Genomic DNA, 21,251 nt, shown 5'->3' on the forward strand with positions numbered 1-21,251 from the left:
GCGCGGCGGCGCGGGGCGGGGCCTCCGCCAAGCCCCGCCCCGCCGGGAGCGCCCCCGCGCCCTATTGGCCGCGCCCCGCAGTGGCCGTCGGGAGGGCGGCGGCGGCGGCGCGCAGGGTACAAGGGGCGCGGGCGGGGGCCGGGCCGCGTGGCGGGAGCGGCGCGTGCGCCATGAGGGAGACGTGCGGGTGAGGAGAGGGGGCGGGAGCGGGAGCGCGAGGGAGGGGCGGCCGTTGGGCGCCGCCCGCCGCTTCTCCCGGGCGGGTCCCGCTGCGGCCGCGCTCCCCGTGCCCGTAGCTCAGGAGCTCYGCCGCCCGTCGGGGCTCTGGGGCGGTTTTGTGCCGCGTAGGGAGCGGTTGACGCTCGGGTGGGAGTAAGTGGCTCCCTGCGAGCGCTCGTGTCCGCAGCCGGCGCCCGCAGGTCCCTCGTGCGGGTCGCTGCGRGGTCCTCGGAGCGAGAGCCGCAGCCTGCGGCTGCGAAGGGCCGCCCGCGCCGCTGGGTCCTGCGGCCGCCTCCCGCCCTCGGCTGCAGCCCCTGGGCYGTGGGGCTCGGGGTGACACCGGCCCCCCTGTGGCGAGGGCGAGAGAGCTGCGTGGTGGGCTAAGCCAAGCCTGAGACAGGTTAAATTAGGGCTTGTCATGTGATACTGGGATGTGTTAGAAGTCAGGTCTCGGACCCCACTGCTGTGGTGCAGAAACTGAGGCAGAAGTTTAGGAAATACTAAACAAGTTCCTCACTTGAACAGAAAGCGTATGGAGGAAAAGATAATGCTTTATACTGCTTTATCCTTGAAGCTGGTTCAMTGTAAATGCCTGGCAGCCTGGTAAACTTGAAAGTGAAGAGTAAGTGTGTGGTTGCGTTTTGGTTTTTATTCTTTTTTAGCCTGCAGAGGAGGAAGAGATTCACTGGATGTCAGTCACGCCTTCAGTAAAACTTTCCAAGCGCCTTTTCACTTCAGCTCTTAAATCATGAGGTCATACTCCTCAGCAATGCATGCAAGAGCCTGAAAACAGAAATCTGCTGATGACTAAAGGGATTTGATATTAAGAACTTCTGTTTTATCTTTCCCCTGTGTGATGATGCATCTGGATGATATTGTTTACTGTGTCAGCCTCTAATTATAGTCTCTCTAGGAAGAATAGGGAAAGAGAAATGCAAGTAGTGTATTTACCTGTGGCAGAAAGATCTCAAATACTAAAAGGTCTAAAATACTCTTGCCTTGAGCAAACTCTCTGAAGTATAAATATTATGATGTAAGTAATGCCCAAAGCACATAAGAAGTAACTACTATAATGTTTTAAATGAAGATTTAGATGCTGTGCACAGCAGAGCCTTGTTAAGAGAGTAATCAATCTGTCCGAATGGAAGAATGAAGCCAACAACTATAAATACAAAGACAGGCAATCCTGCTCTCATGAGTCACTTGCTGAAGGTGCCTGGTGACTGTTTTCAAATTCTCTTCCAGTCAAAATCTRTGGGATATCTTGAATGGGGTTAAGTATTTCTTGACTAGCAAGCTGATATTTGAAGGTGTCATTAGGTAAAGAAGGAAACAGCCATTTTGAATAATGATCTGATTAATCACTTTAGCACTTTGGAGGCTGCATATGGACTCCCTAATTAAGTAAGCTGAGAGGTATTGACTCCTTTGCTAGTAATGGAGAGGCTTTGTAAAACCCCTTAACAGACAAGTAGACTTTGTGTGACCTTATGCCAGGCCTTTCTCCTCATCTTCAGCTCTGTGTGAAATCCCTTTTTCCCTTCTCATATGGTCTTCTGCTATCTAACTTCTGTGCCAGGCTACTTGGGGATTCRATAGTAAAATAGAAAGGTGTGCTAAAACTGGGATGTGTTCCTTTAGGGGACACATGCAGGGAAAGTCTCTTTTMTTTATAAGAAGTGTCCCAGTAACCACTGCTGTGTGATCCTAAACCAGGGATTGAMTCCAGCAGGAGAAGTGCTTGCCAAGAAAGGTTTGACAGCCTTTTGGTAGTCATTGGCATGGGGCAAAACACCATGAAAGTCATGTCCGAGGTGAGGTTGGAGTTCATCATGCAAATTTGCACTCATTAATAAGCAAGGCATGTGAGCGACTGAGTTTAATTCTGAAAGTTGTGAAACCTGAGATGCGTAAGGGTTGCAATATTAGAAGTAAAGACTGTAGTTCACTGTCAATTTATCAAATGACGCACTGCACAGTTGCCTTCATCAGGCAAAGCTGTATGTGTAGAAGGATTGAAAAGTCTCTTTTTCAGAGGTAGCAGAGCTAGAAGAGAAAAAGAATGACATAGCTGCATCTCTGCGCAGGAGAAGGGGGAGAGCTTGCTTTATACCGGTGTTTCAAACTTGATGTATAACCAGGCTGCCGCTGAGCAGCCTTTCCAAGCACAGCTGGACTTGTGCTGCTTCATATGCTGAAATCTCTTGGTTTGGGATGAACAGTTGAATAGTTTGTGCATTACTTCAGTGCATCAACACTACTTAAGTTACCATTCCTTGTATGCTCTTCTTCTGTATAATGTCTAMGTTACCATTCCGTGTATGCTCTTCSTCTGTATAATGTCTTATATGAAGCATAATGTCTTTCCTGACCCAGCAAAAGCCCAGAAAATCTGCTCTATTTTCTATTAGCTTTAGATAGCAGACCTCATCCCACTGAATGGAGCCAGTGTTAAATGCCCTTGGTTTCCAATAATTGGAAGACTGGTGGGGTGGGAAATACCCTTAAACCTGACGCGAAATACACCCCAAACTTCAAAAGTGCTGAAGTGTTGCCCTCASTGGACTTAAGACCTTTCTGTTAATACTCTGGCAATGTTACAGTAATCAAGTGATGCAGATGGATTGTACTGAGGTAACAATAAGTTACTGTAACTCCTAGTATTGTCCACCTGACCTTTGACTTGCAGGTTAGTATAAGAGTGTCTTATTGTGCATAAGTAGGGTTTTTTTTACTTATTTTTATAGCATAAGAGGGAAGARGGCAAGAACTTAGTTGGAAATTTGTAAACTGAAGTGTGGTGCCCAGTAAGGTGAGATTTGCTTTTGCTTTTGTAAAGTCTTGAGCATTTTATTTTCTCCCTCAGGACTTCTATGCTGCAGAACCAACTTGAAAGGCACTATGGAGTTACCTCTCCAATTAGCTTGGCTCCTCCTAAGGATATAGATTAYATTCAAACTCAGAAGTTAGTTGAGGCAATGAAGCCATTTGGGGTATTTGAAGATGAAGAACAACTGAATCACAGGTATAACAGGACTGTAAAACTTGTTCATCTCTTATATTTTAGAATGAATCTAATACAATTTTTCTTTTCAGACTAGTTGTTCTTGGTAAACTGAATAACTTAGTCAAAGAATGGATTTCGGAACTTGGTGAGAGCAAGGTAATGATTTTGTTAAGTTCTTAGCCAAACAACTGCTACCTYTTTATTTCTCAAGTGTCATACTACTAGAGCTTATGCTGAAGTTGAGCTTATGATTTTTTTCCCCCTTGTATATCAAGTAGAGCTGTAGTAACAGCCATTGTAAGGCTGCAGGCAAGATCTTTTGTATCAGGATCTTGCAGTTTTAAGGGCAGAGAAAGAATTTGTAAAGTGGCTCTTTAGCAACAGTGCACAGAACTGAAACAATATATTGTGGCATGAGGTAGGTAGTAAGCTGGCAGTGGCTTTTGAGTAGTTTTCCAATGTCTAAAGCACTGAGTCGAATTAAATTACCTCAGATTGTGTTATGCAAGTCTTCTGCAGAATAGACTAATGATAGGCTTTAACTTCTATAAATTAATAGAATTGTAGTATTCCTTGTACATTTCTTGAATTGCAAGCACTTGTGTTAGAAAAACAGTAACAGYCTGTGTTGCTTGCACACTCTTGTGTGCCTGCTTGAGCAGGAAGGTTGGACTAGATGATCTCTAGAGGTCCCTTCCAACCTTGAATRTTCTGTGATTCTGTGAATCTGGATTAACATCTCTATACCTATGTAAAAGACCTGTTTAAGGAGAGTGGTATATCTTTTTCTATATCTTCCTTGCAAGTACTAAGGAGTTACAGGCTGTGATCTATTAAGAGCCTAAAAATTTCATCTGAGTGTTAAACAAGCTTAAGTCAGTTAAGCATCCACGCGGTTCAGTATATCTTGTGTTCTAAAGCAGACTTATTTTTATCCACAGAATCTTCCCCCTTCAGTAGTAGGAAATGTTGGTGGCAAAATATTTACATTTGGTTCTTACAGACTTGGAGTACACACCAAAGGTAGAATTTTAGTTGTCTGGTTGTAATGTCAGTATCTGGAAGTTGCTAACTACTTTGACTGATTAAATGAAATATCTTTTTACAGGTGCTGACATAGATGCTCTTTGTGTTGCTCCTAGACATGTGGAAAGATCAGATTTCTTTCAGTCGTTCTTTGAAAAACTAAAGCACCAAGAGGAAATAAAAAATCTAAGAGTAAGCTTTCTCCTTCATAGACCATATACTTGTGCAAGTAACAAGAGTGTTCATGTTCAGCATTCATGTTGGTACAGACCAAAATAAAAGCCAAGCTTTTGGTTCCTGTTCCCAATGACTATGTGATTACATCATAGAAATCTTTGCTGTATTTTTATTCCCTGCCCAGAAAAGATATGAATGAGTCATCCATCACTGTAGTAAAAAGMAAGCCTATCCCTTGGATTCCTGCAAAATTCTTACAATGACTGAGAGGAGAGGGCAGCCYGAGAACTCGGGCAGATGAATATGATGGGGAAAGACTTCTGCCAGTATCTGTATTAGAGTTCCTTGATGTTGTTCAGGACCTGTAAATCTTTCTTGGCCRGTATTGTTCCTTTCTGGATACTTCAGTTTGAGACTTTGCTGGAGTGATCTATGCAGACAGCTTTACCTGAAGCCAATAGGAGTTGYGCTCTCAATGTGTAATAACTGCTTTGTAAAAAGCACCTTCAGGATGCCGCAAATCTTGCATGCAGATCTAAACTCCTGGCCTGTCAACTTCTGAGCTATAAAACAGGGATATTACCCTAGTTATACAGGTCTAGTGAAAAAAGGAAGTGAAGACACACCTTCTTCCTTAAGGTGCAGATTACCTGAGTGTCTATGGAAGCTGCTAGACTCTATATCTTGCAAAAGAGGTAAGATAWTCAAACTTGGGTCTGTAGGGCTAATCAAGCTGAACATGTTCTTAATTGCAATATGGTGGCATACTTTCATGAACTGTGAAAAGTTTTGTAACTGTCTGATTCTATGGAAAGATATAGCAAGCAGTGTTACAGGTGTCCTCATAGTTAAACCAGCTGCCTAGTCACTGTTCCCTTCAGGACGTCAGAGATGCTTCCCTTTCATTTTTTTTTTAAACTAGCATTTAATGTAGTGCTCCACAGCTGCACTGATCTTGTCTTGTACTCTTCATGTGGCTCCGTTTCCAGGTGCTTGTCCAGCTCATCCTGCTGCATGTTTAGATAAGACTGTTTCCCCTAATGCCATTCGTGGGTGTCTGACCAAGCACTGGGGAGAGGTTTTGCTCCTCTGGAATTGGGCACTTGCARCTCTAAATGTCTGTCTCCTCAGCTCGTTGTAGAAACAACTTGTGTGGGGAAACGTGATGTTCACGTCTGTTATAGTCCTTGACTTTAGTTGGATCTGCATGTTCCTGTTCAGTGTGTGTATGTGTGTTTTGTTTTGCTTTTTTTTAAAGCAATAGTCTAAGCTCTCTAGAGTACATTGCATTTACAGGCTTTTTTTTGGAATAAGTAACAACTGCTTGACTTGGTTCAGGCTAATTTTCATAGACAGAAAATGTCAGAAGTGTCTAATTTCTTGTTGCAAGTTTGGGAGCAAGCTCCACAGTGAAGTTTGTCTTCTATCCAAATTGCAATGAAGTCAATATTAATCTGTGCTAGCCTTCTCTTTAGGCTTTTAAGTTTTTTCTTTCTTTTGAAAGATTTAATATGTAAAGCTGATGAACTTTTGTTCAAGTGACTCTCCTGAAGATAGGGTCTGTGGAACAAATCTAACAGGTGATCTACACTGATCATGACAGAACTGAAAACTGTCCAGTAAGATGTTTCAGGCATGGTAGGAAATGAAAACAAGGATGCTGTCAAACGTGCACTTTTGTAGTTTCTGTGGATGTTAGCCAACAGCAAGAGAGCTGTAAATCTTTTGCTTGTTTTTTTTCTCACTGCCTAATGAAGTATCACATGAGTATTGACACTAATGACTCATTGTGCAGTGGCTCTTAATCAAAACATGATCAATCTCAAAGCCTGTAAGCTAAATAGCTTTTTAAGCCACTATTAGTTTGATGTTGCCTGTTGTTTATAAAYAATTTTGACCCCAAATTATAACTGACAGCTCTAAGTCTGTATACCAAGTAGGTAAGCTACTTGAACTGTTTTATTCTGCTCTAGAAAGAATGTGAAAATGAGAAGATGCTTTCTTAAATTTGTTTCTCTTGTCAGGCAGTTGAAGATGCATATGTGCCGGTTGTCAAGTTTGAATTTGATGGCATTGAGGTAAGAATCTTATTGTTCTCTTAGTGAGTACATCTTTTTCTGAACCTATTCTGTAGGTCACGTAGGCCTAATTTATTTATTTCACAAGTATGTGCTGACTGGGAATGGAAACAGTGTTTCTTGTTAATTCTTTGCTCTGACAAGCTGGCATTCTTCAGAGGACTTAGGGCTTTTTGTTTCTAGTATTATTATTATTAAGAGACTAATCTCTTTGAAAGAACAAGGAAGCAGTTGTGAGGTAAACAGYATCTGGAAAATGAAATAGTCAAATGACAATCCCATATGTCTAGATTTTTCAGTAGCTGGAGCCCTCATCTGGAATAAATATTTACAGTAAATGTTTGTTATATCTAAGCAAGTTTCTGCACTGGTATTCCTGTCATGAGGACACACACTCAGTGGTCTAACAAAGACATAACAGTTGTCCTGTAGCCTCACTGTACTAAAGCATGCTTCAAGATCAGAATAACTTAGTCCATAAGGAAAAGGCTGTCTTTGCTGAAGTACATTTGAGATGGTTAAACCTAAACTTAGCCAAAGTAGTATAATGCAACTTCATTTTTAAGTGAAAATTCTAAAGCTAGAATGGTTTTTTTAAAGTTGAATAAACTTTTTTTGGTTTAAAAGTAGGTGTGATGCAGTATAGTTCATGTGAATAAAATAAAGAACTTCTAACCAGGTGTTCAAATTTTCTTGCAAATGCCTCTTGAGCCTTGCAGTCATGTCATTCCAAATAAGAATAATTCCTGCTCCTCTCCAGACTGCACCAGGTGTCCCCCACTGTGTGCTGCTTGTAAGCAGTCCTGTATTCTAATTCACGGTTGGCCCTTCTCCTTCTTTCTCCTAGATTGATCTCGTGTTTGCAAGACTCTCTGTACAAACTATATCTGATAATCTAGATCTCGGAGATGACTCGCGTCTGAGAAGTCTGGATATAAGATGTATACGGAGCTTAAATGGTAAGATGTTCATGCTGCTTTAAAAAGAAAATGTTACGGAGGTTGGTACAGGAATATGTAGAGAAACGCTCATTACACACACAAAGTGTGTGTGAAAGATGCAGAAATGGATCTCCTATGTGCTTAAGACAGGAGGTGGTGAAGGGATCTAAATTTTGTAAGTTAAGGAGTGTGATTGAGTAGCCCTGTATGTTTCTATTCCTTTGATCAAGTTGGACATCCCCCTCCCCCACTCTGAAGCTGCTGCAGATTCCTTTTTAAAGAAAGGACACTTAGAAATGTATGTAGTTTTTTTATATGGGGAGTGGTATTTAGAACACCTAAACTCCAAATTACCTACCTTACTACTGTCTRTGGCTATGGAAAAAAACTCTAGCTTTCAAAATCCACATGGAAAAGATTTTATTAAAAAATGTTTACTGGAGTCTATACTATGGAAAAGGTGGTCTATGCATAGGTTCAAGAAAYGAAATATTGGATATTAAATGTAGTCAAGTAATCCAAACTGTTTTTTACAGCCTTTTGCTAAACTTTATTATCAAAACCAGCATAGAAGGAAACTGGGTTTRTACCTGTTAACTTCTGGTAACTTTTTCCTCACAGGCTGCAGAGTTACTGATGAAATACTACATCTAGTGCCAAATAAAGAGAACTTTCGGCTCACGCTTCGTGCAATTAAACTGTGGGCAAAGCGTAAGTAATGTGATGTTGAGCTTTAGAATTTCAGACATAACAGATGTAGGAATTTCTTTTCCAGCATGAGAGTACATCATTTTTAGATGGTTTAAATATCAGTCTTATGTCAAATCTAAAACAAAAACATCAAAGGTCTTCCCCTGTGCTAGATTACGTATTTTTTGAGTGGCTGGGGGTATGAATACAATGAAAAGCACTGTGGCTTATGAGCAGTGTGACTGCAAATAGTGAAAAGATGATTAAGACATAAGAGTGTGGGCATGTGGCTCAAACAAGTGCTAGAAAAATGATAGAACCCTTAAAGGAAGTTAAGTATCTATCTGTAAGAAAGAGTATATTTCAGAATGGTAATGCCTTGGGAAGTGATGGAGTTGTTTCTTATCACTGTAAGAAGCAAGGTTCTTCCCTGTATGCCACTGCAAGCATACTTAACTTCACTGAGGCTGAAGCATGCCGAGTAATTTACAGATTGTAAAGCTGGTGCTGTAAATATGAAGGGATATACTTGTATTTACTGGGAGAATACTTTTTGAATGAATAAAGGCTAACTAAGTWTACATTCTAGGACGTGGAATCTACTCCAATATGCTGGGATTTCTTGGTGGAGTTTCCTGGGCTATGCTAGTAGCAAGAACGTGTCAACTCTATCCAAATGCTTTGGCCTCCACTCTTGTTAACAAGTTCTTCTTGGTTTTCTCAAAATGGTAAGAAATTGTTTGACACTAAGCTGTACTGAAAAGCAAGTCTTGTAAAGCTAGTTATTGATTTAGCTGAGTATTTTTGATACAAGTCTTAGTTACATGATTGAGCTTTACATTGATAATTACTAGTTACTGATCCTTCTTACATAGGGAGTGGCCAAAACCTGTATTGCTGAAACAGCCAGAAGAGAGTGATCTTAACTTACCTGTATGGGACCCTAGGGTATGTAGGCACTTAATTCAAAAGCCTTGAAGTTGTYTTGGATTCTAAATTTATGCTAAGCAGAAATGTTCTGTTGCCACAGGTGAATCCAGCTGACCGGTATCATGTAATGCCTATAATCACGCCAGCGTATCCACAGCAGAATTCCACATACAATGTATCTACATCAACAAGAGCTGTAATGGTGGAGGAGTTCAAACATGGTAAAGACTCTAAGTTCTTACTATATTTATTATTACAAAAAGTTTAATGCTTTAATGCAGAACTGCTTGTGTCAAGGGGATTAGTGTCATTTGATCTGTGTACTAGTGTTCAGATCTTGCCTTGYAGAGTTCATAACTCATGCTGACTTATTGATTTTTTTCTTTAATTGCAGGTCTTGCAGTTACAAATGAGATTCTTCAAGGGAAATCAGACTGGCCAAAGCTCCTAGAGCCACCAAACTTCTTTCAGAAGTATAAGTATGTGTGAAAGCTGCCTGTGCTTGAAATAATCTGTGTACTGGTTAGCACAGAGGATTTAAGCTTTCCTTTTAAATAGAAGGTGGCCATAATGCTTATTTCTTCAGAAAATGGAGACAATCAGATGACTTTAAGTGAGTGCAGAGGTGCATGTGGAAACTGTTTATAGCATTCTGCTGACACCATTTTGATTTRCACAACTGAAGTACTTTGTAATTTAAAGTAATCCTAAAGGATATAATCGGGTTCTCTTCAGTTAGTACTGAAGGGAATACAGGATATAATTCTTGTTTGGAAGTCATTCTACATATATGTATGGCAGTTGTTTTGGCTTCATTTAAGTGAAACAAAGATATTTTCATTTTCTTTTAGACATTATATTGTACTGACTGCTAGTGCCATTACTGAAGAACATCATTTGGAGTGGTAAGACTCTTTGAATGTGGGTTCAATACATAACTGAAACTCAATTCAATGTTCTGCTATGTTTTGCCATAGTATTAAAGAGTACAGCTTAGCATCATATAGAGAATCAGTTGAATAAAGAGTTCATCTGCTAAATCTTGTAACTAATACTAAAGTTGTTTGAGGAATTGACCTAAAGAATGAGTCATGGGGAGAAGGGACAAAGAGGGATGATGTGTGTACAGCTCAAAGTCAGATCGCTGAATCATCTGGAGAAGTAGATGCAGAGAARCTAGGGACGACACATGCAAGTTAGAAGTTCCTTTTTACAGAGACTGAAGCAACCGTGGAGAACTTGATGTGATCAGCAGGTAATGACCACTGGAGAACTGAATCTACATCTTCTAGACCTTCTTAAAATGCTGCATTTCAAACTTTACTACTGACTGTAATATTTAATTTACAATTAACTGCACTCAACACTGAATTCCTCTGGTTATGTAGTCAACCTATACCAAGGCCTGCTCTATKCTGGTGAGGTGAAAGAAGCCTATTTGTTCTGAGGGAAACATGCTGACACTCAAGACAGCATGTGAATGCTGATAAATCACAATCACAGTATCTTAATCTAGTAGTGGACTTGGATCTCTTGGGTTCAGTCCTGAAAATGTCAGCATTTCAGCGGATTGAATTGCAGTGGGTTAGCAGATAGGTCAGACTGTAGAAGTGCTTGAAGAACCTCCAGGTTTTTAACTGGTTTCCAAGTTAGTGTATTATTTAACTGCAGCGAATGGCAATTCTTTAAATGAAAAACTTTGAGGTTATTCTAATCTTGGGCAAGCTTCTGATGAAATTAAGGTGCCTAAGTTGTTTCTTTAGTAAAGGAACAATGCTTCCTGTTTAGGTTGGAGGGGAACTTCACTGATCAGTCTGCAGGAGGAACTGTATCTTCATCCAGGTGTAACTGAATAGCTGTGAAGTGTTCTTTTCTGACCTACTCTTCCCCTTTCTCTTCAGAGTAAAAAGAGGAATTTTGATCACTTTCAAGTTCACCCCGAGATACCAGGCCTACTTCTTATGACTGCCTTTGTCATGGGTTCTGTGTTGAAGGGCTTCATCTACATTGGTAGCAAATTTGAATGGCTCAGTCTTTTGAACCTTTAAAACATTACTTAGATGTTATGTTCTGCTGTTCAAGGAAATTCTAGATAACACGGCTCTAATAACTACTTAGTTGAATGAAACTTACTATTTAATGTTTGATTAGCCTTTTTGATTAACACTATGTAATATACTGTGCTGGATATGGTAAAAAAAACAAATCTTTTTTATTAGGGTTGGCCTTGTTGAATCTAAAATTCGTGTGCTGGTTGGAAACTTGGAGAGGAATGAATTCATAAATATTGCACATGTAAATCCACAGTCTTTTCCTGGCAACCAAGAACACTGTAAACAGTGAGTTTTGTTAATTTTCTTAAACTGAGTTTGGCCAGTATGTTTTAACCTGTTCAGTCATCTTGGTCATCTGTGAGAAACTAAGTGCATGCTGCTTTGTCAGTACAGAATCTCATAGGCGAGGTTTTGAACATGTAAGACTATATGTATAAACTCCACTTTSTTTTAAATAAGAGCTTCAAAGTATGGTGATACTTGAGTAAAGGCTCATTCTAAGCATTAACTGCTGTGTATCAGTAAATAGTGTAGGATATTTTGCTTATTCTCTTCTTGAGACTAGATGCTAGTGTCCAAATGGACCTGGCATCCGTGCATAAGTGAGACTTGTGAATCTGTCTTTTCAGGAGTGAATATGTGTCAATGTGGTTTCTTGGAATCATATTTAGGAAAGTGGAAAATGCAGAAAGTGTTAACATTGATTTAACGTATGATATACAGTCATTCACAGATACAGGTAAGTCTATCTTGTTTTAGTCTTAAGGATTTAACTTGATTCAAGTGGAAGCTATTTTGTGAAATGAATTGTGCTTCCTCTGGTGTGTGTTCTTTATAAAAAGAAGAATGTATAGAATATTAAAGTTTCTTGTTTTGACCCTTTGCYAAAGTAAGCTCAGTAACTACTGTGCACCTCAGCCATGCAGCAGGTAAAGACACTTCCAAGTAAGCCAAATATACTAGAAATAAGAGAGAAAATTCACTTGATACCAGGGCTAAATTGCTGTATTCAGTGCAAGGCAGTGTCACTAAACTTGAGTTGCTCTAGGGGATGAGCAAAGATTTTGTTTTGCTGTGTTTGACATAGGCATATAGTAAATCTGCAAGTATAACCAGATGTCAGTTCTGTAGATTACAGTAAACATCCATGAAGGAGCTAGACCTCATGAGGTGAGTGGWCAGAGACCTTAAACCTGGATATATCCATTGCAGTGAACTTAACTGTATTTGTCAAAGCCATTGACAAAGCCTTTTAAGAATCTAAATACGATTGTAAATAAACTGTTAATGCCAGTTTACAGTTTTTCTTCTCAGAAGGGTCTTCCCTACTTGGAAAGCCAGTTAGTTGTCACAATATGATGACATGTGATCTAGCATGTGAATATGCATGCTTATCTTCCTGCTGTTACCTTTTGGTAGGCTGAGCAGTTAAAGTAGTTATAATGCAAATGTTAGACACTGTTAGAATCGTGGATTTGGAGTGGTTGGGGTTATTTGTAAGGACAGACTATTCCATATTCTGCTTCCTCCCAGCCTGAATGCATTTGTATCTTTTAGAAATGCTTGTGTGCTGTTAGGCATTTGAATAGTCATCTTGAAGAATTAAGGAAACTTGGTTGCTTATGTCTGAAATGATGAGTGTGATGGGGCAAAGAACTTTAAACAAAAGACTCATGCCCTTAGATGTCTAATACTATGGATAATCTTTACAGTGGTACGATCTGAACTATGTGTTTTTTCTGGTCACAACAATTACTTCAGGAAGTCCTTTACATCCGTTGTTCTCAATGGGAAAACTGCCTGGTTTAACTGCCAGTTTAACCCTTTGGGTTAAAACAACTCCTTTGGGTTAAAGCAACTCAAATATATGCAATTAGCTAAAGCCTATAACAGACCTTAAACATGAACTTAAATAGCTATGATGTAGCTATTCCAGTCTGTGTGTGTGATGGGCCTCTTGGCTCACATYCATCTTGATAATACAGAGAGTGCTTAGTATTTTATGTTCTGCTGTGCTGGAAGTGTGGCTTATGAGAAGAAACTTAAAAGCTGCTGTTCCTGAAGAACTTATACATAGCCTCAACATCCCCATTAGGAGGCATAACACTAAATTCTGTTTAGTTTACAGGCAGGCTAGCAACCTCAACATGCTGAAAGAAGGTATGAAGATTGAGGCAGCTCATGTGAAGAGAAAGCAGCTCCACTATTTTTTACCTGCAGAAACCTTACAGAAGAAAAAGAAGGTATAATAAAATATTGGCTCTTTGGGAAACACTTTCCTTTGCTTGCTTATTCTTTTAAATTCTCACATTCTAAACTGTTGTTTCAGCAAAGCATGCCAGATATTAGTCACAGTGCTAGTGGACTTCAGTCCAAAAGGGCCTCTTCAGATGGAAGCGGTTTGGAGAGTTCCAGAGACGCGGACTCCAGAGCACCATATAATTCCCCTTCGTTAAATAGGATATCTAAATTGGACACCTCTGCAGCAGAAATAGAAAGGTTAGCACTATAACCTTGGAGTGGTGAAGAAGCTACTGTTGTCTGACTGTCAGTACGAATGTGTTCTAGGATTCTTGTTGGAATCTGTAGACCACTAGCATGTGGACTACTCCAGTGGCTTTTAAACAAAGCTGACACCCCAGTTGGGCTGGGGGAGGCTAAGAAGTCTTTCAACCTAATGTAGAGAACCGTGTAGGAGTAAAGAGGAACTTGGTGTTGGAGAAGTGATTTGGTCCTGAATACAAATCCACTTAGGCCTGTGTGTAACGTGAACCTGGAGCACTTGACCAGGTAACAGTTCTTTCTAGCGAAAGGTGTGGTTAGTGCTTTTGGGGTTAACTTCAATGAAGTAGTGATCTCTAATCATGCAACCAAACCACCAACTTACTACTGTTAACTTATGGAGTGGATGGTCTAAGAACTCTGACTGTTATATTTGAGATGTCCACTTGCCCACAAAGTACTTCTGCCCAGAGGAATAAGGAGTACTAGTCTAATAGCGAGCGCAACATTTGATGTTGCACTGTGGCCCAGTTCAGTAATGGAGAAGTGTTATGCAAATATACAGAACTTTGGGAGAATGTATATATGGAGCAGATRACATACAGCAGTCCATATTGCTTTTAAGTTTTTAGGCTGGAAAGCAAAATTAGAACATGACRACTCTGTTTTACTGCATAAAGAAAATGTTTAGGTTTAAATTTTCAGGGTTGAAGTTCAGCAAAATGAAGATCTCCTGCTAGAATACCTGCTAGTTTGTCTTTGCTCAGCAGAACCGTGATAAGGTCTTTTTCCAACCATAATGGTTCTGTGATTCAAGATCAAGTACAACCGTAAATCCATTGCCACCACACCTGCTAAACCATGAAGCTAAGAAAGTAGCCATCTGTTTTGCATGAATTCCTGAAACTATGTACAGTATTTTATAAACTATTTTTGTAATTCAAGCATTCAAAAACTTGATTTTTACAGAAATGCTGGAATTCAAAGAGCTGCTGGTGCTAGCAGTAGGGAGAAGATACCTAATGTAGCCATCCCATCGGTGTCCAAGGGACTGTCCATTCCAATAATTGGTTCAAGTATGTATTAAGGTGGTGGAGGGGAAATGCAGTCTTTAATGTCATGGTCAGACTCTAAAAGCTGGGTGTCTCCTACAGAAATGGAGGCTAGAGTTACTATAAGAACCTCAGGACCTCCTTGCATTGGTTACACCATTCCTACAGTGGTAGGACACGGCACAATTTCTCGGCTTAGAACCCATCTTGCCCAAGGACAACAAGAACTACAAGGGACTCCAACTGTAATTTCTAAAAATGCTGCACCAAAACGACCGCACTCGCCTGCCTCAGAAGAATGCCCTAAGAGACTGAAAGACAAAGAAAAGGTAAAAGCTGGTGGATAGCAAGCCTGGGCATGGCTTGAAACAGTGCTAGGTTGCGAGATGAATGGTGTAACTAAAACATCATGAGAGCTTTAGTAGGTTGTAGGTATGGAAAATTTTTTTGAACCTAACATATACCAGTTACACTGAGATGTGATACTAGCCTTGGTTTTGGTAGTGCAGTTACTGTTTTTATCTTAYGCTGTGCTGTCACGATCAATTGTTAAATAAGCTGGCCTATTTGGAAGCAACTCTTAAAGCAATCCGGCAAACGCTTTTCAGTCRTCTTACTGAAATGGATATGAATCTTACAGGTTTACACGCAAGAGTTAAGCTGTTCTAGCAGACAAAGTGAAAGCCTATGCAGTTTAGGAAATCTGTTCAAGAGGCTATCCACTATTAAAAAGACAAAACACAAAATTGCTTGTTAGATTTTGTTTTTGTGGAAGCTTTAGATTAATGCTTGAGKTATTTTGTATAGAAGGTAGAAAAATAACTGCTCTTGTGCATTTGACTCTCTGCTTGAGGTAGAGTCAAAGAATAAGAAGTAGCTCATGTTTGACACGTAAAGAATTTGAGCCTTTGGTACTACAAAATAGTATCAGATATTTCAAGTACAGGCTCCAYGACTGAGTCTCAAGACTCCTGAGATTCCTATGGTATTAGTATTTTTCTTTAAATGTCACTTTAAGAATTTTTGTTAATACCTCTAATATGTTGATTGGAAGCTGTAGCCCATTATGAAAGCAACTTTAATGTAGCAGTTATTTTGACTCTATTCTGTTCTTCCAGCTAATTGCCCAGGATTCGGCATTCAAAGACAGTGGCAATCCAGATGATGTAAAGAGGAAATCTACAGAAAATGTAATTTTGAGGTGGTTKTACCCAAAGTGCAATAACTGAAAATTTGAATGCTCTAGTGCCTAGATTACTTCACTTAAGTAGTGCATTTGCTGACGTTTTTTATATTTTCAAAAAAAACCTTTCTAGTGCAGCATGTATTGGTCTTCCCTTCTCAAATACTACACCCATGTGTAACATTACCTTACTGTTACCTATCCAATGGTACTACTAGATAATGCGGTAGTATAAAGACTTGAGTGCTGACCTCAAAGGAAGCATAAAAAGCTGCTTACTGAGTGTGGTTTGCTACTGAAGTATAATCTCTTGAGGGCATGTGCTCAAACCAAAATATGRCCCTATTAGCAGCATCCTCATTAGAAAGATTTGAAGTATTTTATGCATGCTCCTGGGCTGTTAAAAACCTTAGTATTTTCCCTGGTCCTTAGGGAGGTTGAGGGTATCTATAGATGTATTGGACTGAGGTTTTTTATACCATGAATTTGATGATGCTTTTAATATCATTTCTGTGTTTGTATTTTCTAGGATGGCCTTGAGAGAAAATCCATGCCCATTCCAATTATTGACACATCAAGGTCACAGGTATTATCTGTTGTGCCATTATGTTCCCAGGTAAATAAAAACTAGAATTTCCATCGCGTGTATAAAGACTATGTGTTAATTGCTATAAGCTTGATTCTTCTGGGYGGCCAGTAAGCTTTGCCTGCCGTGCTTCCAGCAAATTGAATGGCTAGACACAGTGAGTTTACTTGGTTTACTTGCCAAACTTAAGCTGCAGTTAGAAAGCTACTGCACTTGAAGAACCATGTATGCATATACTTGAGCCCTGTCCCAGCTTGTTTCCCAATTGGCTTTTTTTTTCCTCCTGAGTAGGGGAAAATRCGTATATTTCTTGCAGATCTTTGAAAAGTTCTGAGCTATTATCTTAAATATTTGTATACCAGTTTGTGCCAAGACTTGGAAGCTGRGGAGTGTAAGTGGCTTTAACTCTTCTGTGAGATGTACAACTGAGGATTATAAGAGATTGGAAGTAAACTGTGATCCATGGAAAACACAGGAATATAGGGTGTCACTGCTAGCCAGAGGAATACTAGTTTCCTCTATTATGCTGTTAACTTATTTTCTGACATGATTTGAAGCAATTAATTCCTGAGAGAATAAAGCTTGCAGAGGCAACATGCTTTCTCTCTCTAATGTGGTAAGCAAGCAGAAGAAAACCTCCTCTGTAAACCTGTGTGTTTGATCCTGATACCTTTGTAGMTACAGATATAGATTCAGCTAGAAAAGGATTTGTTTATCTGCTACTATTTTTCAACTAATGCATTTAAAACTTCCTYTTCTATGTGGCATCTTTGTGTTGCAGAGGCTTTCCAGTAAAGAGCTACCAGATTCCTCATCACCTGTTCCAACAAACAACATTCGCATTATTAAGAGATCCATCCGACTGACCCTTAACCGGTAACAAAAGTGTCTCTTCAGGTAAAGATAATGGATATTTTAGTGGTTCATGATGATGTTGTCATGCAGTTACTGTCCAGCRAAGTATTTTGCTTCTATTGCATGGGAAGTTCTTAAATATAACCTGGCTAGTTCAATATCCTTCTCTGCGTTTTGGCCTGCAGATGCTGTAGGATGCTGCTATTACTGTGTAGCTTTTCCAAGATCGCCTGCTGACAAGCCACTGTCTACAAAATCATGGTGTTCAGTTTTTCAATATTGTTAGCTGAAGTTTGCTTCCTTTGGAACCATGTTCTGTATACCTGCTTTACAGCTGTCCTTATTTAGTCTTTTCAGACTTAACAGTCACTAGCTGAAAAAGCCACAAAAAGCAACCTRTGCTGTAACTTAGACTCAGAGCGCATGGGAATGGGGTTTTAGTCACTGGAACCACATTCTGGTTTGAAGTATGTATGAATGTGTTTGCCTCTGCTTATGCTTTCCTACCTAATGTAGATATAATGTGATCTTAAATTTGATCCCATTTGGCACTTACACTCCTGTGCGTCTGTCACAATGGTGCTCAGTTGCCCCAGGCAGTAGCTTTTCACTGTATAGCACAGCCATGTACTACACAAGTGATAGGTATTGCCTCCCATGGAGGCCCATCAATAAATCTTAAAGAAAAGGCAACAGAGGATGCTACCAAGGTATAGAGATGGTGGAAATGTCCCAGGCCATGTTGTTTTTTGTCTTAAGACTCCTCCAAACAGACTTGTTTTTCTTCTGTTTTCACTGGGTAGCAGAGCTAAACACACAACTAAAGGTACGTTTAAACATTGCGCCAGGTGCAGCTGTTGTGACACTACTACCTACTGCAAGCTGGTCTAAGAAGGGATTGACGTGCAGAAAGTGGCATTGGGGTTTCACCAAAGCCCTCGAGGTTGTTCTGAATTGTTGTATGAAATATTTTAGTAGTCTAAGATTGAGTTATGTAAACAAGCTGATGAAAAACAAGCTGCATACCCAGCTGAGTTCATCAGGATCTTGGGGAATGGGGAGAAGTTCTAATCATTTGAAACAAATGCTGTGCATCTTCCTATTGTAATTTCTTTAGCTTGATGTTTTTGTAAATTAAGTTGTAAGTTTTTCAGAGTATTTTTGTATGTGCTATAAAATATTGTCTTTCAAAGAGAAACTCAACCTTTAGTCTTTCCTTGGTATTTTTTTCTGTAGGTTAGATGTGCTTAAAATTAAGCCATAACTCTATTTTAGAGTCTAGGGGAGGAGAAGGAGGAAATAATCTGCCTAATGATAACATGTTATAATCAACTTGCTGTGAAGAGACTGGAAACACTTTCCCTGTCCTTGATATTTCCAGACTTCACATTAAATTCTGTGTCTTTAAGCACTTAGTAAACTATAGGTGAAGTTCCAATTTGCTGTTTGGGCAATTGATGCTCCTGGAAGATATAAAAGTAGTTGCTCAGCTTGATTGGAACTCAGAATGACTGTTTATCTTAAGAATCTGCTGGAAATTGGTTATAAGATCAAAGGGCTGTAAAGGAAGGTAGGTATCCTTGTAAAGCTTCCCTTCTGTAACCTTTTCTTACTAGTATCCCAAACCTGGGGAGAAAGCATGGTGGTTCAGCATAGTATCCTTGCTTTGTTACCCCATCTTGCTCCTAGTTAACCTCAAGTAGCTTTTATATGTCTAAGGCACTCCACAGTTGTCTAAAAGCTTTCTAACTCAAAATTGGTTTTAGTTGGTTTGAGAGGCCCTATTTTTGCCTCTTCCCTATTCCTTCCCTTAAGAGACCCTTAGTCCTGGTTCAATCAAACAACTCCTGTTAAGTGACTTAAAACTTCATCTTGAGTGTATGAAAATAGTTTCTTCAGTTTTCTAACCCTGTTTAAAACCCTGCTCTTTAGAATAACAAGTCTTTCACTGAAACTATGCATGCAACTTCAGCAGCTGTATAGCAAATAAAGATATTTTGGAAATTTGAAGGACCTAAACCTGCATTAGATAAGGTAAACAGTAAATATAAAAGCTGTTCTGTAGTAGTCTACAACCCTGTAATATTAATATGCTTTCTAAACCCTTCCATTCGACTCTTCTGACTTGTTATAAGCATCCTTCAGCACAGTCTCTTGGTGTTTCCATCCAAATAGTCTTTGGCTGTTTTCCAGGTGTGTGCAGGCTAATAGAGGGATTGTGTGGCTGACTTGTGCCCAAAACTAATCTAGCTAAMCTGCCTTCACAAAGGTGGGGCTCCTTAACTCTTGCTTTGCAGTTTATCTTCCAGTCACTGTTGTTTAAATATATTCTTTTCTTAAGGTTTGAGGAAGAATTGTCGGACTAACTCTGCAGCTACCTGCCTTAGTGCTTGGTGCAGCCCTATGACCTCATGGTCCTGGGCTTTCCCCGCATATCAGCACACTGCGGTACCGCCCCAGGGCTGTGTAGTAATGGGGTATTCTGAGTGCTTCCCTCTGCTTTTGATGGGCTCATGGCTAGTTCTGCTTTTCTGACTGAAGTTCAGATTAACAGCTCAGTTTTTCTCAGTTTATGGACTCAGTTCTCTRTTGGGATGACTGAAGATAAAGTTACTTGTATAAAATCCTCAGTGGGATTCYTTCATATCAAAACTCCTGTGAATATTTGTCTGCTTTCCGAGCTAGTTGCTATACTGGTGGGTTGGAGATGGAAGGAGTGAGGGATGTAGGATCCTTTGAGGGCAATGTCTAGTTAAATAGTGTATGACTAGTAACTCGGGCAAAAATTCCATCCTGCAATTTCATGCTTTCTCTAGTTTTCTGTTAGGTATCAGTGAAACACTCATGTGATGTCACCTATGCTTATGGCTTTGCAGCAACTAAGTGAGCAAGTAACAACACTCAACTTCGGCCTTCATGAGTAAAAAGGAAAGAAAAAGGTATTTTGAAACTGTCATGCTTGGCTTTCTGGTGGTGTTAGTGCTGCCCTTACAAAACACTCGAGTGACGTGAGCTCAACAGCCCCCAGACAAGCCCAACGTGTGTTTTGGCTATTACCTCATCTGTCGCCCTTCTCACAAAGGGCCCGGACGTGTGTGGTGTTCCCGTAAGGGAGGCTGTGGTTGTAGCGCTGAGGGAGGAGCAGCCCTGGCCGCTGCCTGTGCTGGAGGGAGGCGCCTGGCCTGAGCAGAAAGGTGCCACAGGCGCCTTCTTCCCGCCTCTCCCGCAGCCCTGATGTGACGTTTCCCCAGGGGAGGGCACGGGGGCTGCCTCTTCCTCTCCGCCTGGCCAGGCCTTCCCGAGTGGGGAAGCGGCTTTCATGCTGTGAGGCTGGCAGCGGGGGCGGCCGGGCGCTGCGTGTGCGGTGACGGCACCGGGCCGCGCTCGGCCCYGCCACGGCCGTGCTTGGGGGCGGCCAGGAAAGGTCGCTGCGGTGCCCGGCCTGCCTCGCGCCCTGGCCTGCGCTGCTGTGGTGGCCCCGCTTTTCTGGCTGCTCTGCTGCCTTCTCTGCTGCACACTCTGCTGAGTGTGGTACTGTTTGCCAGGCCAGCACGAGCCTGGGGGGCTGGAAAAGCTGCTGGCCTCYCCCTGCGTGTAGGGCAGCAGGCCTGGCCTGGCAGGACAGGGAGCTGCCTCAGTCCTCGCCTCCCTCACCAGCCYGTCATGCCCCGAGTGTGGCCTGAGGGCTCAGACCTGTCCCAGGCTGCTGGCCACCACGTGCTTCAGGCCCYTTTCTCTCGATAACCTGGCATCTTCCTTGCTCACCCAAATCTGTCTCTTGATCCTCACTCTGAACTGGGTGGTATTTTGTCCCATGCTAAGGGGATGAAAGCAGTGGGAGTTTTGAAAACACAGGAGAAACGACCTTAATTTTTTTTTTCACCCTAGTGAGTGGCAGCTTGGCAGGTACCAGCTACTGCAGGGACCATCCAGTTCAATACACTTGTGGTG

At 40.9% G+C, this 21,251-nt stretch overlaps 1 protein-coding gene across 2 annotated transcripts; it reads left to right on the plus strand.

Moving 5' to 3' along the window:
* The first annotated feature begins 157 nt into the window (after window positions 1–157).
* On the plus strand, window positions 158–17,774 carry PAPOLG (poly(A) polymerase gamma). 2 transcript variants are annotated; one of them, XM_026036451.1, is made up of 23 exons: window positions 158–187; window positions 3,086–3,244; window positions 3,316–3,382; window positions 4,168–4,249; window positions 4,335–4,444; window positions 6,454–6,507; window positions 7,355–7,466; window positions 8,070–8,159; window positions 8,728–8,866; window positions 9,014–9,086; window positions 9,169–9,289; window positions 9,463–9,547; window positions 9,920–9,973; window positions 11,288–11,407; window positions 11,752–11,861; window positions 13,244–13,365; window positions 13,452–13,621; window positions 14,594–14,700; window positions 14,779–15,005; window positions 15,795–15,866; window positions 16,389–16,475; window positions 17,227–17,342; window positions 17,486–17,774. In XM_026036451.1, the coding sequence occupies exons 1-22, from the start codon at window positions 171–173 to the stop codon at window positions 17,323–17,325; spliced, it is 2,277 nt and encodes a 758-aa protein (XP_025892236.1). In that variant the 5' UTR covers window positions 158–170; the 3' UTR covers window positions 17,326–17,342; window positions 17,486–17,774. The 2 variants fall into 2 exon arrangements, with proteins under 2 accessions (XP_025892236.1, XP_025892237.1); XM_026036452.1 differs by having other exon boundaries at window positions 16,389–16,445.
* The last annotated feature ends 3,477 nt before the right edge of the window (window positions 17,775–21,251 follow it).

This window comes from Nothoprocta perdicaria, unplaced genomic scaffold (assembly GCF_003342845.1).
Source record: "Nothoprocta perdicaria isolate Ctin4 unplaced genomic scaffold, notPer1 scaffold_179, whole genome shotgun sequence".
In the NCBI taxonomy this organism is placed as follows: domain Eukaryota; kingdom Metazoa; phylum Chordata; class Aves; order Tinamiformes; family Tinamidae; genus Nothoprocta; species Nothoprocta perdicaria.